Genomic DNA, 19,579 nt, shown 5'->3' with positions numbered 1-19,579 from the left:
AGCTTTGACTATGGCCTTGGCAACCTGAGTCTGATTAGCAGTTTGGGTGTCTGAGGTATTGGCAGGTTAGGATAGGCATGCCTGTGCTGTCTGTGCTGGGAACAGGACGCAGCTCTCTATTAATCCCTACTGGAAGCTGGGGACAAGTAGGAGGCATTGTCTTGAGGAAATGTGACAGAAGAACACTAGCTGAGTTGCTACAGGGGTGGGATAATATGTCACCGTGTTCGCATTGTACTTCCATCCCAGGACGCCTACAGGTATGTTCAGGGGATGGGAAGTTAGAGCATAAAAGGAAAAACACTCCTCATAAGCCTAATGATGCTACCTAAGCATCTCCTCACCATCCCAAGTATGGGTCAGAGTAAGTCTGGGGGGGGGGACGATAACCAGGTAGACCTGGTGGAAGAGGGAGGCTCCTGGGAGCAACTGATGGTCAACTGTAAAGAACAAAAATAGTGCAAAGTACTGTGAGGGGCATGCAATCAGTCATAAAAGGTATGCGTGTTGTAATTCATCAACATTACTGGATCATACTGATATCTGAAACTTAAAACTCTGTGGTTTATTCATTTGTTAATTAGCAAAGACCCATGAGGCAAAACTTCTCCTTCTCAGGGATACTGCATTGATCTTAACTAATTTATTCAGAATTTAATTATTTAATTGGAAATGAGGGAATCAAACATAAATAACATGATAAAATTCATTACTAACTTATAGCTTTAACCATCTGTGCTACACTGGCAAAGCTGCTTTTGTAGTAACGGCTCTGTTAGGGGTTAGCAGCACCCTCTGGTGAAGACATGAAGGCTTAACTTGTATATAAGCAACACATTTTAAGATAGCCCTGAGGGTCAGCAATTCCAAAAGGTGCTGCCATCTTTGTGCGCTATTATTCACAGTGTAGAAAGAGTTAGAGTAGGAGCAAACATGAAAAATCATTACCACTTATGGGTGATGGCCAGCTAATGAACAACTGTCACCTCCTACTGTTTTATCAAAGAAAGACTAATGACTCTTGGAAAGCAGGGGACCCCCACCATAGGGTGATGAGAAGCATGGCACTGAATAGGACTAGTGCATGAATGGATCAGCTGGGCGTAAGAATAGCCAGATCATCTAGCTGGTGGGACCAAACATGGGGTCTATATCATTTCAGTGATGAACCTAATCATTGAACAAGTAATCATCAAACACTGTTCGTCAAAACCTCAGACAAAATTCAGTGAAATGCTCAACATCAGGAATTTTCCCTTTTCCCCACTGTTTCAGAGTTGGTATATTTAGTTAGGGGGTTGTGGGGGGGGGGGGCCCACTTGGGTAGGTTTTAAATTTTTAGAATTTAGTGACAAGTGCCAGGTTGGCTAGCCATGATTTTTCCCTGTGAAAAAGTTCAATGAAATGGCTGTTCGATGAAGAGAGGTTTCAACAATGTGGGTTTAATGAACAGCAATTTGACTACGTACATTTTCGCTAAAATTATATAGACCCCCAAAAATGTATTAGTGATTTCTATGGTTCTCCCAAAGTATGTTTTCTATATTTCTGTTGTGATAGATTTGTAAAGGAGTAGGTTCATGATCAGAGATGCTGCCTAACGAATCTAGACTAATACTATCTGTCCGAATCTAGACTAATGCTATCTGCCTGAAAATCTGATTATGGTCAAAGCTACTTCTATTAAATATTCTGTGAAGTCTGGTAATTTAATGCAGAGGGTCAAGGCTATAAAGCCACTATCAGTCTTCATTTTGTAGTTATTGGTTTGATTCCCACAGTCTCCATTTCACTACTTACAAACTGAGCAAATCACTGAACCAGACACTACTCCAGATTGTCCTTGAAAAGGGCACTTATGCCTACTGGGCTCACACAGTTAAAAAAAAAATAAAGTCACACATACTATAACAATTTGTAAGTTAATGCACTTATCCTTGCCCAGGTCACTGCTGAGAATTGACCTGCTTACAAATACAAAGATATACAGACAGAGGAGTAAAAGCTCCCTGACTAAAGTGTAAACCTTTTTCTAATCAGTGCTCTTAATGGTGATCACAAAGGATCTCAACATGCAAAAGTGAACTACTTTCACAAATAAATAAACCCCCCAGAACCCTCAACATGGGGGAGCTGCACTCCCACAGCCTCTGCTACTTATTTAAACTTAGTTTAAGGGCACTGGATCTATTTCCTAGAGATACCATAGTCTTGATCTTTGAAAGCAAAACTTCGAAACTGCACATTAGTGAGTGCATATTGCAGTGGGACATCACTACTGTCTCAGTCACAAGCCTATAAAGAGACGTTAATACCAAAATTACTGTACAGTTTACTGTTTATGAGAGGCCTTAAAAGAAATGCCTAATATAAAGTTGTAATTGCATATAATGCAACTGCTGAGTTTGCCAAAGCAGTCACATCTGCCTCAGTTCACTGTGTTACAATGACTGGGCTAGAGGAGTATGAATATTAAACATAAAATTATGCACAATCAGCTTTATTTTGGTCATTCATTTCATTATAAATTATCACTATCTTGACCTTTCAAGCCTACTATTCTGGTACCACACCATTAGGGAACTGAAGCCAGTTATTATACCAGCTGAAACAGCTACAACAGGCAATAAAATAGGTGAAGGTCCCATACTTATGTTCTATATGCAGCAACAGCCTTTGTGAGACACACACATAATCAGTATGAGTCCAAAAAAATGTAATGCTGCGTTGTATTGCATACTACACATACCGAAAAGGTGGTACCATATAAGAAAATGGTTTTTGGTCAAAAGCCTCCTATCAGGCTGCAATATACCATTATAATCTCACACTGTATCTTTCACATATAATGCTTTTCCTAAATCATGAATGTCCACTGACATGTTGTATTAGAATTATAATATTATATTTTCAAGTCACTGCTATAATACTAACAAAGCCATAGCTATTAGAAATGTGAGCATTATTTATGATGTTCAATTTTTATTTTGTCTGATTGATACTGCTGTGGTGGTGCTGCGGTAGCGTTGTCGCCTCACAGTTAGACGTTGCCCGTTCGATTCTCAGTTAGAGCGTCTTCTGTGTGGTGACATGCGTGAATGGGCGTTCCTTTGTTGAAGGTTGTGTGTTAGGCCCGGCAAGCCAGCACGTAAAACTCTACTGCCAATCATTAGCAGACCGGAGTTCCACTGTGGCAACCCCTAACCGGGAAAAGCCGAAAGACACAAACAAACACTGACTTCAGATCCTCAGCTTCCACTATAGGCTTTCCTTTCCAGTGCTACAATTCTGGAGGACTCCTTGGCATATTCCATCTCTTGGAGGGGTAATGTCCCTCTGGACAAAAATGACCTCACAGCCTCAGGAAAGCAGCAAGGAAGTTAGGGATGTCATAATGTGACCAAGTTGGGGTTTTCCCTGTGCAATATACCTGGCTAATTATTATTTAAACAGAGGGAATGATGTACCAGAGTGCATACACAGTTCTGTGTGTGTGTGTGTGTAGGCATACCCAACTCATTTTATAGGTTGGCGCAGTGGTGCAGCGGTTTGCATTGCCATCTCACAGCAAGAGGTTCTCAGGTTCAAGTCTTGGCTGGGGTGCCTTCTATATGGAGTCTGCATGTCTTCCCCGCATTCGTGTGGATTTCCTCTGGGTACTCCAGTTTCCTCCCACTTTACAAAGACATGCATCTGGAGAATTTTTCCCTAGGTATCCGCTGAAAATTAGCTCATTTCAACTTGGACTTTCCCAGTAAACAAATGTTAAATAAATAAATAAAAATAAATGCATGTGTCTCTACAAGGCTGATTAAACAGCTTTACATGTACTTTGGCACTCAGCTGGGTAAATACCCATCTAGCTACTTATCTTACTAACTAAATAGCTGTGCAAGTGTATGAAGTGCATTTCATAGGTTCATAGGTTGGTACTAGGCTATCGGCCCTAAGGCCTATACAAGCCTAGCCATAATTCCCTGGCTATTTCTACCCACACTATTTACTTCCCTGGACCCCTGTCTAGCAGTTACAACAGAAAGCTGCTGCAGCTACAAGCCAGGGTCACCTCCTTTTGATGTAGGAGAAAACAAGAGGCCTGGTCTTACCAAGTATAAAATTGAGGAAGGTGTAGTAGCAGAGTAGCAACATGGTACATAGGATGGACCGCAGGTTATGAGACGTTGCTCCTTCATGCAGTTGAGACAGTCCGTACTCCTATGGAAAACAAATAAACATGGTATAAAGAAGAGGTTTACAGGATTCATCATATATTTTCTGCTCAGATTAATGTGCACAGTTACATATATCATCTTGGCAGTAAAGGATAAAGGCATGTATAAGAATAATAATGCACTCACTCAGCAAGCAATGCACTTCATCATTTGTTTTACTCCTGCCTTTTATCTTCCAATAAAAGTGACTAAATATAATGTACAGTGCCAGCAGGGAACGTGGTTCAGAACACTGATATTCAGAACACAAAAACAATTAATTTAAGCCAGATGGGGTGAACGGGCAGCCAGAACACTTTATGTGGGAGACAAAGTCTGCCCCTACACAAACGCACACTCCTCACCAAACAGGGGCCTCCTGCACCCCCACCCAGCTAATATAACTAACCTCAAGGTCACAAAATCTTGGAGTAAGTTATTTTAGTTTTGTTAGGTTGTCAGCTTTATCTGTTAACCTTTACTATATGGGTTATAGTGCATTAGGCATTCACACACTAAATGGCACCTGTTAATGGGCTATTTTCTGCAGAACTTGGAGGACCATGTATAGCTCTCTGATGGATCTTTATTGTACACAATGCAAAAGTTGAGTGTTTTCATACCAAACCTCAAGACTTCTTCAGAACATTTAAAACCCCCTAAATTTAAAACATTAGACCAGTTTACATGATTATCTACAACCAATCAAAATTCACACAGCCAAAAAGATGAACGAGTAAATATCGTGCGACTCCAAAAGTAATGTTAAGCTGAAAAAACACTGGAAAACATTAGCAAAACTCTCTCCCTTTAATAGCTCGTAATATATCCATTATATAGTTTAAATATTCAAACATACACAATTGTTTAAAACAGGGAAGGATTAGAATAATTCACATCAGTACCACATAATCTCCAGCAAAATACCTAACTTAAAACACAGCATTACAATTTATAAGATCTAAGTTTTAGGACACTGGTAATGGATAACATCCTATCCAAACTGGGATGGTTGTGGGCATTCAAATGTAGTTTGCCACATTAATTCAATATATTCAACCAGGTAGTTCCATGACCCCCCCCCCCAGGGTTTCTGGCTACCTTGTCCAGTTCAAAAAATAATGTCCAGGTAGTTTATCAATATGCTTAAAATGCACATTATTGTTATTCCAATGTAAAATATCTTATAGATGTTCATAAATGCAGCTTTTAAAATTTCTCACTGTTTTTCTTACATAAAAATAGGGGCAAATTTGACACAGGGCTAAGTAAATAACTCCTTTTGTATTTTTACATAAAAATATGGGCAAATTTGACACAGGGCTAAGTAAATAACTCCTTTTGTATTATAATTGTAGTGATATTTAGCTCTAATAGTTTTATTTACCTTGATTCACCTTGACTGTATCACTTACCATCAAATGCTGACACTGTGAATAACTACCACACTTAAACATACCCCTTCTTCCCTTAGGGACCCATTCAATCAAACGATCAACCTGCTCTAAAAATGCTTTTACAGTTCTTGCTCTACTATGAACTACGGGCGGCCATGGTGGTGCAGTGGTTAGCATTGTCGCCTTACAGCAAGATGTTCCCGGGTTCGATCCTTGGCTGGGGTGCCTTCTGTGCGGAGTCTGCATGTCCTCCCTGTGGTCATGTGGGTTTCCTCTGGGTGCACCGGTTTCCTCCTACATCCCAAAGACATGCTGTAGGTGGATTGGACACTCTAAATTGGCCCTAGTTGTGTGTGTGTGTGTGTGTGTGTGTGTGTGTGTGTGTGTGTGTGTGTGTGTGTGTGTGTGTGTGTGTGTGTGTCTTCTGTGGAAGGTTGGGCGCTGGGCTAGCAACTCGACACTGTAAAACTCCACTGCCAATCATGAGAGGACAGGTGATCCGCTGTGGTGACCCCTAACCGAGAAAAGCTGGAAGAAGAATAAGAAAAAGCTCTACTATGAACTACATGAGGTTTTGGGCCTAAAATATCACTGACGTCCTCATTGTTAGAAAAAAAAACATCCAGTTTTTATCAACTATTTGTCTAATGACCTCATTATCAATACTGAAAGGCAATACTAAGTAACATCCCGTTTAGTAACAATATCATTATTAAGGGGTGAAATTTCCCCTTACATTAACAGTGTTCTATAGATCCCTTTTTTCTCTTTTTTTATCACTTCATTCTGAAGAAGTCTCTGGACGAGAGCGGATATTAAAACTTGTATTAGGCTATTCTGTGGACTCTGTTGACTCTGTGGATCATTTATTGGTTTTCCTGCTCCTGTTTATTTGATTTTACTTCATGATATATATCCATACTTAAGTTCATAGGATAACCCCTGGTAACAAACACGTCAACCAATGTATTACACTCCTCCAAAAATAAATTAAATTCTGAAAACGTTTTGGACAAATGCACAAATTGCCCCTTCACATTTTCCTTCTGGTGAATGAGATGCCAACTAGTACAGTGTAATAATGCATTTGAGTAATTGGGTTTCCTATAAATATCTGACACTAAGCTACCCTCCGGTATCACTCTTAAAAATCTCAACATCCAAATAATTGATTCTGTCATTTTATATATATATATATATATATATATATATATATATATATTTCAAAAAAGAAGTTATAGAATTAATATAACACAAAAACGATTCCTATCTGCAGTATGTTTCCTTCAACATTACAAACTATTGCCCCAAAAGCAGGTATATAGTGACAAAGAATTTCTGAACTAATTTTTTAAAATATTTTTTTCTCCCATTGTAACATAATAATGTTTGGAAATAAGGGTGGACAAGCTGCCCCTATTGCTACTCCTTTTTGCTGAAAGTAATACCATCCCTCAAAATAAATAAATATAATTATTTTTCAAAACTAATTCCATCAAAATAGTTAAAATATTGATTTAATTTTGAGTTAAAGTGGTGGATTCAACTAAAAACTCATTAAACCAAATAGGCCTCTCTTCATGAGGAATAATAATAAAGCCACCACATCAATGTTAGTAAAAAAACACTTTTTGATCATACTGTACTTCCTTAAACTTACTTAATAAATCTCAGGAGTCTTTAACTAAGTGTACAAACTGTGAATTTTAGGTATTCCAAACATGCAGAACACCACTGAAAATGGCGCACACAAAATTAATGTCTTCAGTAATTTGCCCTTGTGTAAGAAAGTCATTCACAATAAAATTAATTTTAGAATAAGAAAAATCCACACTGTTAATAGAAACTTCCACATAAGTGTTCTTAAACAATAGAACATTCATTCTGTTAACATAATCATTCTTAGTCATAACTATCTCACCCCCTTTGTCCAGTTTCATAACTCTCAAGTTCTTAATACAGCACAACCTCTTGAGCAAACCCAATTCATATTCTGTAAGGTTGTGTTGTGTGCTGGTATTCTGACCACCAAGCACATTCTTCAAATCAAACTCACAAAGTTTTTCAAATTATATCAATAACAGATGTAAAGGGAGATTGAACACACTATTCCTCTGTGAGGAAGTTTTAAAGGGAGTTGTCGCTCCGCTACTTTGGACACAATAGAAGAGTCTTTGTGGGTTCTGTTCATGCAGCTTTATTATATACAAACACATCACGATAGAACTTTACTGCCTTTAACTTAAGTAACTTATATACAAACTAACTACTGCAATCATATATACTCAGTCTCTGGCTGCACTCTTGAAATGGCACTGGGAATAGCACTTGCCCAGTATTTATATGTGCACATTCAGTCCTTGATATGCTTCTTAAAGATACAGCACACAGCACATACACTCTGATCTACATCCTCCCTCTTTGAGAAATAGATCATACAATGTTATGAATCTATTTGGCATGCAGATAATACAAGTAGTTCTTTGTCATGCAATTATACAAGACTAGGTACATACATACAGTTAGGTCCACATTGCTGTGTATTTCACACTGGGCCTGGAAATTTGATCATATCGTGTGACATAAAACTGGGAATTAGGTTTAGCAACTGGAGCTTTCCCTGCAGAATGTTCAACCTTGGGAGTATTTAGAACATCTTCAGGATTGGAAGTAGGGGTTGAAACACACCCCGGGAAGGGAACAACGTTTGGTTCACGGAGATCTAGAGTCTGTATCACAGGAACAATGCTGTGATGATGATTCTGCTACAAGAAGAAAATATCTGCACTTTCTCCTGTACTCCACACCCTCAGATTCTACAAGGTAGGATCTTGGCTCGGCACATATACCTGTAACTTGACCAATCTGGTCAAAACTTTTCACTGTTTGTTTCCTCACCCTCTCTCCTGCCCTCAACGGATGAAGAAATCTGCTCAATTTATCATAAATGGACTTCTGGAGAGAATGCTTCTTGAATAATTGAGCCTTAATGGTTCTGTTGTTCTTAGCTTTATGTCTCAATAAGCTGGAACTAATAGGTAATGTCATTCTGGTGTGCCTGAATAGAAGTCTTTGAGCAAGTCAGCCAAGTATATCATCACAGGGTAGGTTACTGAGATTAAGTAAATTCAAAAAGACATTGGTATTGTCACGGTTTGACCTTTCAAGTAATTACTTTGCACTCTGCACTGCACGTTCAGCTAGCCCATTTGACTGTGGATATTCAGGACTGCTAGTAACATGTACAAAGTCCCATTCGATTGCAAATTTCTGAAATAACTGACTAGCAAATTGAGTACCATTGTCAGAAACAACTTTGTGTGGACTTCCATGGACTGAGAAATGACGTTTCAACTTAGTAATAACAGTAGTGGATGTTAAATTAGGTAGTCAGTCAATCTCAAATCAGTTCAAATAAGAGTTTACCAATACTAAGTAGCATTGATTGTTCCACTCGAAGATATCAGTGGCTACTGTTGACCAAGGAAGTTCAGGAACTTGACTTAGCTGAAGTCATTCGCTTTGCAAATGCAGTTTAGTACTATTGCATACTGAACAAGAAGAAAGTACTTCATCAATGTCTTTCACTGATGAAAATTCTCTCGCTCTTCTCTTAGTTGATGCGGAACCTGGGTGACCATGATGCAAAATCTGGCTATACTCTTGTTGTAAGGAAGCAGGAACAACAATTTTAGGGCCTTTAAAAATAATGCCATCTTACATCATGTCTGTAAGGAAAATATGTTTGCACTTCAGGTGGTACATTAGATTACTTTGATGGCCATCCAACATTAATGTAGTGACTGAACTTTTGTAAAATTGGATCAGTCTTTGTATGATCTCTAAGCTCATCAAGTCTAGTGGTTGAGAAATTACACACCTTCATCATGTCAAAGTCAAAATTATTTGCGTCAAGCTGTTCTGTCATATTTCTGGGCAATCTGGATAAGGTATCAGCCAGATAAACTAGTTTGCTTTTCATATAGAACATTTGGAAGTTGTACTTTTGCAATGTGAGCATTGTTTGTAATCTTGCTGGAGCTGAATGCATAGGCTTCTTTAGAATAGTAACTAGAGGTTGATGATCAGTTTCAATCTGAATGGCTCGACCATAGATATAATCATGAAACTTGGAACATGCAAATACTAATGCCAAAAGTTCTTTCTCAATTTGAGCATATTGCATCTCAGTTTGGGTAAGTGTTCTACTACTGGTCTGCCCTCTTGAAGAATAACCGCACCAAGACCAGATTTTGAAGCATCACAGGAAAGGGTGACTGGTTTATTTACATTGTAGTATCTTAATGTAGGAGGGATGGCAATGTTCTGCGTAAGGTCTTCAAATGGCTTCTGGTGCTCTTCTAACCATGACCATGTAACATTTTTGCACATCAGCTCTCTTAAAGGTGCTGTCAACTCACTAAAGTCTAGTATAAACAAGCTTAAATATTTTCTGATGCTGACATCTCAAGAATAGCTGCTTGATTGGTTGAGTTTGGTCTCAAGCCAGTACTGGTAAATAAATGACCTACATATGTAACTTCTGGTAGTCTGAATTTATACGAGATTGAGCTTCAAGTGTACCTCATGTGCTCTGTCTAGAACTCTCTTTAGGTTTCTGCCATGCTATGCTTCACCACTACCTCCAGGGAATAAATCATCTACTATTATGGCACAAGGATAACCCAAAAAAATTTGCTCCACTGCACGCTGGAAGACTTCACTTGCAGAATTTATTCCAAATTGCATCCTTAGGATTCTGTATCTGCCAAAAAGGGTACCAAAAATGGTTAGTAATAAGGATTTGCGATCAAGCATCATTTGCCAAAATGAATTTTTTGCATCCCATACAGAAAAAACAGTGACATTCGGCATTAGGGCTGTGACCTTTTGACTGTGCACATAGTGTGATGTGATCTCTTCAACATTTTGTTCAGATCTCTTGGGTCAATACATATTCCAATTTCATCTGAGCCTTTTATCTTGCATAGCTATCAGAACTTTTCTTGCTGGTCTAACTACTGAAGTGACCTCTGGGTCTAACTTCATGGAGTATACAACTGGAAGTTTGCCCAACTTGTCATCAAAAACATCAGCATACTCTGAGAAAATGGCTTCAGAAAAAATGGAACTAGGATATGCGCTTATGTGATGAACTTCTTTGGCAAAAGACAGCAGATTCATTCTCAAACTGTCTTTGAGACCCAATAATGACTGTACTGGTCTTCAAACTACATAGAATAACAAGCCGTAACAGTTCTTGGCCAAATAACATGAAAGCATCACTGAGCCTTTGGTTTAAATTTCTTCACCTCCATAAGAAACAAGTCTCGCACTACTGGCCTCATTGAGTTGCTCATGAATTCTTGCTTTAGCAAATGTGTCTGCTGATATAACATTACACTTTGAACCAGTGTTTACTTTAAGCTCCGTGGATTTGCCATTGATCTGAACTGTACAAAACACTTTGCTCTTTGCCAGTAAATTCACTACATCAACTCTTTCACCAACTACTGATACACCATCTATGTAGAAAGGTGATGCTGTGGCTCTACTTGATCAACGACCTTTCTTTACAACTGTGTGGGGTTTACTTGATTTGCAAAACGTTTGAAAATGGTTCCCATTTTTTACAGTTGTGACATTGCTGACCAAATGCTAAGCATTTCTCTCTTTTAGACTCATGATTGGCACAACTGCAATAGTTAACAATAAAGCTGGACTTGGGTTTTGCTAATTCACATTTGTACTGCACTGAGCATGCTCCTTTAACCAAACTGGTCTTAGAATTTGCTGGAAGACTACATGGTTTCCCTGGTGAGCTAGCAGGGGTTGTGGCTGCCATGTGCTTAGACCTGCTTCTATCTGCCACGTGTTGCATGCTATCTACACTTGCTCTGGAGCCTGCTGAAACCATGCTCTTGTCACTTGCAGGCATACTTGTGTGTTTTTCTGTAACTTCATGGATTTGACAAATCTCAATGGCTTTACTCAACATTAAATCACTGATCTACAGGACTCAATTTCCTTTGTTCCTTGAACATCAATTAAAAATTCATTTTTCTAATAAATAGCTTTAAATCACAGTGCCAGTATTCTAGCCCTCTGTGTGGGAACAAAATTAAAACCTTTGGACAACAACTTAGCTATTTCAGGAACCAATCCATAGTCACTGTAGTTATACAATTTAAGTCATCACTTTTGTTAGTAACCACATCATAATTATCATACATTGTCAATGCCTGTCCCTTCTGGTTGACCTCAAGTTCACGTTGGAACGATTGGGTGTGTATGTCGCTCTCCCCCTGCTTGTATTGAAACCCATGCCTCTGATTCAAGATTCTTTCCGACCTCCTCAAGGGCAGCTGTTCCAAAGGAGGGATTCAAGAACATTATCTGTGACCTGGTCAATTATAATTCATCTCCATCTCTACTATTGATACTGTTCCTCAAACTGCTAAAATTGGGGATCTCGGATAGGCTTTCCCATTAGAATAATGTTTCCAGTCTCCGTCAATTTTTTTTTCTTTTTGTGCCCAGACTTCATCTCACATTTTCTCCACATCTGTAAATCTTTTTTTTACATTTACTCTCTTAATTACTAAAAATAAGATCTTTGGTAATTACCTAATAAAGTGTCTTAATTTCTGTTGCCAGGTTGTCCATAGTTTGCCAATTATGTTTCATAAGAACATCCATTAGTTCACAACCCTGCTGATCAAATACTGCCACAAGTTCTTGTGTAAATCAGAATTCTCAAACTAATCCAGTGAGGAACTTCCAATAAGGTACGACTTTGGGCACCTGTTTCACCTTGATCAAGTCTAACAAAAATAAAATGTTCTCAAGCTGAAGTTTCTGATACTTAAGTTTTTTGCAGAATTGTCCAAAGACTGCTTGAGCTGCATATGCATCTTCAGCTTCCTAGAAAAAAAACATCTTAACTTTTTTTCAAACCAACCATAAATATAACTCCAATGTACTTGCTCTTCTCCATCTCCATTAAGTTCTAATGACCCATGTTGTTCAACTCTGTTTAAACCTGAGGTAAACACCCCAATTCTGTTTAAACCTGAGGTAGACACTGCTCTAACCATTGTGCTCTGTCCCAAGGGAGGAAAATCTTCCAAAGAGGCATTCTGAGTTAATAGCTCCTGCGATCTGTTGAAGATCATTTCCTGCAATAGCTTGGAAATCTGCTGCATCAGTAACTGCAACAACAGTGTTAAATTACCCTGTTCTGTGTCACTTCATCCATAAAGGTTCTCGCAGCATTCGCAGGTGCATCCCAGAGAACTGCTGAGGTCATTGGGGTGTTAAAACAACAGAAGCACCAAACTCCAAACTCTGAACCAAAACAGAATAACTGAAACTTTAAGAAGCCAAACTCTGAGGTACCACGTCCAGTGGTCTGATGGATGTTTAGTGTAAACAATGCAAAAGTTAAGTTATGGTTAGAGCAGTGCCCAGAATGGTATTAGAATTTATTTTATTTTGGTGGAGTATAATAAGTTGGTTGAGATGTTTGTTACCAGGAGTTATCCTAAAAACTTAATTATGGATATATATCATGAGGTGACAAAAAAAGAGGGAAAAAAGGATTTATTGACCACTGTTAGTGTATGGGGAAATTTCATCCATTAATAATGATTTGGTTACTAAAAAGGATTTTATTCTGTCTTTGGTATTGCACTTCAGTATTGACAATGAGGTCATTAGACAAATAGTTGATAAAAATGTTGGTGATTTTTTTCTACCAGTGAGGAAATCAGTGAGATTTTAGGCCCAAAACCTTGCGTAGTTTATAGGAGGGCAAGAACTATAAAAGCATTTTTAGATCAGAGTAACTGTTTGAGTGAATGGATCCCTAAGGGAGGAAGGGGTACGTTTAAGTGCGGTTGTCATTCGCAGTGTCAGCATTTGATGGCTAGTGATACAGTCAAGGTAAATAAAAGTATTACAGCTAAATATCACTACAATTGCAATACAAGAGGAGTTACTTACCCAGCTCTGTGCCCAATTTGCCCATTTGTTTATTCAGGAAAAACAGTGAGAAAACTTAAACAACGCATTTATGAACATCTATATGATATTTTACAGGAATAACAATAGTGCACGCTTTAAGCATATTGATAAACTACCTGGGTATTATTTTTTATTTTTTAGACTGAACAAGGTGGCCAGAAACCCCAAGATGGGTGCCCATGCAATGACCTGGTTAAATATAGTGAATTAATGTGGTAAATTAGATTGAATGCCCACAAACATCCTGGTTTGAGTAGGATATTATCCCTTACCAGTGTCCTAAAACGTAGGCCCTTTAAATAGTAGTATTGTGTTTTTAAGTTAGGTAGTTTGCTCGGGATTGTGGTGCGCTGATGTGAATTATTCTAATACATCCCTGCTTTTTTAAAATTGTACATGCCTGAGTATTTAACCTATAAAGTGGATATATTAAGAGCTGTTAAAGGGAGAGAGTTTTATTAATGTTTTCCAGCGTTTTTTAGCCTAACATTACTTTTGTAGTCACATGATTTTTACTCGTTCATCTTTGTTTTGTGAATTTTAACTGGTTGTAGACGATCATGTGAACCAGTCTAATGTTTTAAATACTAACTATGTAGGGGGTTTTAAATGTTATGAAGAATTCCAAAGGTTTGGGATGAAAGCACTTAACTTTTGCATTGCATACACTAAAGGTCCATCAGACAAACTGTATGTGGTGCCACTGAGTTTGGTTTCTTAAAGTTTCAATTTATTCTGGTTTGGTTCAGATTTTGGAATGTGGTTATTTTCTGCTAAAGTATAGTTGCCTTCTATACTGTGGCAGTTTCTCATTCTGAGCTAAGCTATCAGCAAGCATCAAACGTACACATGCAGATACTCCGGTAGAGAGTCCCAGGATCCACACAGCTTGCTTATTCCCAAAATCTAATACTGCCCTCCCATAATCATCATCATCCTCATCAATCCCCTTTTTCTCATTTTCTACATGGGGCAGGTGTGTCATGCTAAGTATTGCTATCTCTCAACCAAATGCCACTCTCCTACCTTCTTTGACAGTCATGCCTTACTGTCCTAGGTCTTCTCTCACACAATCCATCCATCTCTTTGCTGGCCACTCTCATTTCTTTTTACCTTCTTCCTGCCTATCCCAAATCTTCTTCCACAGTTTGTCTTCTACTTTTCTGACCATGTGCCCAAACCGCTGTAGTCTGTTCTCTTTGACTTTCTCTGCAAATGAAGGTACTTTGGCTTTTGCTCTGATGTCCTTATTTCTTCATCTGTCCCACAGTGTCCACCCTGTCACTCATCTCAGGGATTTAATCTCCATCACCTCTAGCTTCCTCAACTGCTCGTATCTCTATTTTACTTTTCAGCTTCTTCGGCACTCTTGTGTCATACATTATCCTTGCCAGTCTGTGCCAGCTGGCTGCAGCCCTTCTGATTCGAACTTTGACCTACTCATTCAGACTTCCCTTCTCCTGAACCACCCCTTCCACATACTTGAAGCTCTTAACTTGTTCCAGTATTTTCCCTTCCATCTCAATTTTCTGCATCTTCTGATTTCCCCCATTTGCCACAATTACAACTTTCCTGTATGTACTCAATTTCATCTCATGTGCCTTCAGTTTTGCATTCCATTCCCTATCCTTTGCTGAAGTTCTTGCTCAGAGTCTGCCTACAATGCCACATCACCTGCATACAGCAACTTTATTGATCTGTCCTCTCCAACCTGTCTGCTGATGTAGTTCATCACCAGTATGAATAACAGTGGGCTCAGAGCTGAACCCTGATGCACTCACAATCCCACTGGGAACCCCTCTGAGACAGAAAACACGGTTTGCACTTGAGTATTTGGGTCCTTGTACACAACCTGTGCTAATTGTACCAGTGTTTCTAGGACTTCAGACCACCACTAGACTGCCCAAATCAGCTTTATGGAACCTTGTCATATATGTTTTCTCCAAGTCTAGGAATGCTCAGTTGGACTCTTTCATCATCTCTAGCTTCTTCTCAAGTATCTATCTCACTGCAAACATTGGGTCAGTTGTGCTGCATCCTGATCTGAATCCAAACTGCTCATCTCCCATCTTACTTTATACTAGTCTGTGTATTTGTTTATCAGTCACCCTCTCTGGAAATTTCATGCAGTGTGACCGGAGTTTGATAACTTTCTATTACCCACAGTTGTGGATGTCCCATTTGTTCTTGTGCACTGGCAGTAGTATGCTTATTCTCCAGTCATCTGGGGTATGTCTTTCTCTCTTTACAGTTATGAGTACCCCCAGGAGCCATTTTTCCCCTATCTCACCCAACATCTTGATGATGTCTGCTGTGACCTCTCCTGAGCCTGCTGCTTTCCTTGACTTAATTTTCCTTAGTGCAATTTTAACTTCTTCTAGTGTGGGTTCCTCCTCTTCTTTCATTGTAGTCTGTGACTTGGCCTGTACACCCTCTTCTTGGTTTTCACCATTCAGAAGCTGCTGAAAGTACTCCTTCTATCTGTCTTTGATTTCCTGTAGGCTGGTGAGCAGGTTTTTACTGGCATCCCTTAAGAAGGGTGCCTGACTATCTTTTTATCTTTCTGTCTTTGCTTTGCAACCTGATAACAGTTTGTTTGTGCTACGTACAAAGTCATTTTTCAGAAGATGGTAGAGTGCCCCTGGTGCTTTTTTTCTTTGCTATTGCAACTCCTCTCTTAGCCTCTGTGTTAGCCAACCAGTATTCCTTTTTTGCCCAGTCCATATTTTCTATTTCCCACTTTTTCCTGCACTTTTCTATCTTTTGATGGCTTCCTGGGCTTCTGCATTCCACCACTATATTTCCTTTTGTACCTTATTTCCATACCTGGCTTGGCCACATACTTTTTCTAAAGTCCTCACACATGCTGTTTTGAAACACTGCCATTCTTCAGCGCCACCTATTTACTCTTCTTTTTGAGGTCCAAGAGCCCTGAGTAATTCTTCAAACTCTTGCGCTTTTTCTCCAGTCAAATTCCACATCTTCAACCTAGGCTCTGTTGACCTTTGATCCTTCTCTGACCACTGCTTGCAGCTGATTGTAGCAAGCAGTGGTTTACACTGTAGGCTGATTGTCTCACTGGGGATGCCTTTTTAATTGCTTATTCTACTTCAGTGCACTTTGCATAGTAGGAGAAAGTCTATCTGAGTTGCATGTTGGCTACTCTTGTTTGTGTTCTTGTGAGTGTCCCTCTTTCTGAACCATGTGGTGGCCACTACCATGCCATTTACCAGACAAAAGTCTACAATTCAACGTACATAAATGTCCAGGGGATCATAAACCAGGCAGATGAACAGTTAAAGTCTTTTCCCAGTAATGCAAAAACAAGCTGAATCAAAAAAATTATTTTTCCATGGTTAAAATGGCTTTATTAAAATAGGTAAGCGCTTTCATGGGAATATCTCCCACTTCATCAGACCATAAAAATAAAACGCAAATACGTCCTTTTATATAAAACAATTGCTTAACAATCACCAATTAAGAACTAATCATTCACACTTCTTAAAGATACATTGTGCTCTCTACCATTCACAATGAATTACAGGGAGCCTATACTAACTCACAATATAAAATCATTCATGCTGTCAAAATTTTATACGTGCACATATAATAACACATTTATAACTACTAAAACCATCTATAAAATATATAAATGAACATATAAATGAATAAATAAAATATATATTAAAGATTTTCATGTGTACAATATAATGACAATTGATATTCTAGTAAATAAATGTAAAATTGTCAGTTAGACTAATAACTCTAGAGATCTCACATACTCATTAGAACTGGGATTATACTCTTGTAACTTTGAAATTTATATACACTTTCAGGAAGTCTAGAATGGCCTCTCTCCTTTACTCCTGTTGCTCCACCCATGTGGACCCAGGTGGTCATATCCTGTTCTGCCTGTCCTAATACATGCATTCAGGTCACCCATTACCAAAACCAATTCATGTTGTCCAGCTTTATCTAGTAGGTCCTACAACTGCTGTCTGAATGCACTCTTTTTCTCAGTATCACAATCCTGCTGTGGAGCATAGGCTGAGATTATAAATTGTGCCCTATATCTTTATACTGCAGTCTGACTGCCATGAGTCTGTCACTAATTCTGATGATATCGCTCACTGTCTTCTGAAGCCTTTCCCTCTTCATAATTCCCACATGATTTCTAGTTTGTCTTTCTCCTGTGTAGTAGATTCTGGACCCCAAGCCAGGTGGCTTTGCTTCTCTGCCTTTCCATCTTGTCTCCTGGGTACACAGGATGCTTGATTCCTCATTACCATTATGTCATCCACTTCCAAATTGCATTTTGCTAGTGAAACTACACTGAGTGTAGTAATTCTTAGCTCATGTTTGGGAGGCTGATTGGTTTTACATCCAGCTGTCACTTATCACAGCTATCCCAGACAACCCAAGCTGGTCAGTACCTTATTGACCTAAGGCTGCTGGTCTTTATGGGGGGCACACACTGGCCAATAAAGGCACATACACCCCTCCCACTGTTAGCATAGCTCTCTGGTGTAGGCTGGAGTAGGCCCGGACCTCATCACTGGCAAATACCCATGCCCATTTGGCAACAGTAATCAACACAAACACAATTGAATCACCTAGAGCCAGTTTTATACTGTCAAGTGGCTAGCCCTGACACAGTATGCATTATGTGATATGCGTTCCTCTATCTTGAGCATAGTGTGCACCATAGCAGATGCTCAAAGTGGTTGGTCTATACAACTCTTTCCCCTTTAGGGCAACATTTAGAGTCTATGCTGCTGCTCACATCTCCATTCTTTAGTCATTATGAACACTCAGCGTGTTTTGGGAGGTGAGAGGAACCCAAAAGAGACCCAGAGAGAACACGCAAGTTCAGGCATTGGCCAGAGGTCAGGATCGAACCTTGTACCTTGTGCATGGGAGGTGAATCTTTAACCATTATACCAACTGGTCTAATACCCCCCCCCAAAAAAAAAAATGTCCAGTGTAGTTTTTATAAAACCACATAATCTGGTCCTGTATCCATGCCCCCATCTCTGATAAAGAAAAAAATATGAGAGAGAGTGTTACTCATTACAATATTTTCCAAAGATGGTCAGGGTAAAAATACAAAGTTTTGGAGCAAGGTAAATATCATCCTATAGGCCTTGCATGCTTCTGAAAGTCCAAACTCATGTTGCTGAAAATGGTATTATGTAATGAATGCATGAAAGGTAAAAGCTAGGGATTATGCAACTACAGTGCCAGCCAAAATAAGGCACAAAAAACATGTACATGCAAAAGGACTACAGTGCTGTATGCAACACATATAACACAACAGTACTTCGTAAAACAGTGATAACAGGCAACACAAGAAGAGAAAAGTATCTCTGCATAAGATAATTGGTCAAAGTCTACACTGCCTGGTTGCTAGGATACAATCAATGTAAACATATATCTATTAATTATTTGCCTCATATACTGCATACCATTACTTACTATTGGAATTCTGTCAAGGAAAGCTACTGGAAAGAAGGCAGCATGTTAGAATTTATGAGTAGCAGGTGGCAAGTCAGTTGGTGACACTATGTTTAGTGATTCAGTACAGATGAAATGGTGTCTATATAATGCTTAAGAATATACTACAGCGCAAAGCCTTTTACAAAACATGCAGAATGCACAGCAGTATCAATGTAAGTATTCAGTGGTCTGACATTTGACACGCCTACATGTACAGAGTGTAGATATGAGTAAAAATCTTCTGTATTGGAGTGGAAGCCGTGCCTGCTTCAAATGAAAAGAACACTGTTATTTTGCCACGTGATGAAACCTTGTGACTTTTACTGCAAAACCTTGTTAAATTCACTTTGGTACAACATGGCATTGACTACACCCCCTTGACCTTAATACAGCAGTAAGCTTCAAAAAGGAAATGTATATCTATTTCCAGAACCAAGTATCATGAGAAAT

The 19,579-nt window shown here is 39.0% G+C and overlaps 1 protein-coding gene across 2 annotated transcripts in view; it reads right to left on the bottom strand.

The window, feature by feature from the left end:
• Positions 1–19,579, bottom strand: part of LOC122812266 (tetratricopeptide repeat protein 39A-like) — an 825,358-nt gene that overhangs the window by 181,031 nt on the left and 624,748 nt on the right. For both annotated transcript variants that reach the window (XM_044084661.1, XM_044084663.1), the window contains exon 9: positions 4,107–4,215. In XM_044084661.1, coding sequence (XP_043940596.1) covers positions 4,107–4,215 — 109 coding nt within the window. The remainder of the gene's footprint in view (positions 1–4,106; positions 4,216–19,579) is intronic.

Source organism: Protopterus annectens, chromosome 9.part0 (assembly GCF_019279795.1).
Source record: "Protopterus annectens isolate FY-2018-M chromosome 9.part0, PAN1.0, whole genome shotgun sequence".
NCBI lineage: Eukaryota > Metazoa > Chordata > Ceratodontiformes > Protopteridae > Protopterus > Protopterus annectens.
The sequence above is the reverse complement of the archived record's forward strand: the minus strand, read 5'-3'. Positions and strand labels throughout refer to the sequence as shown.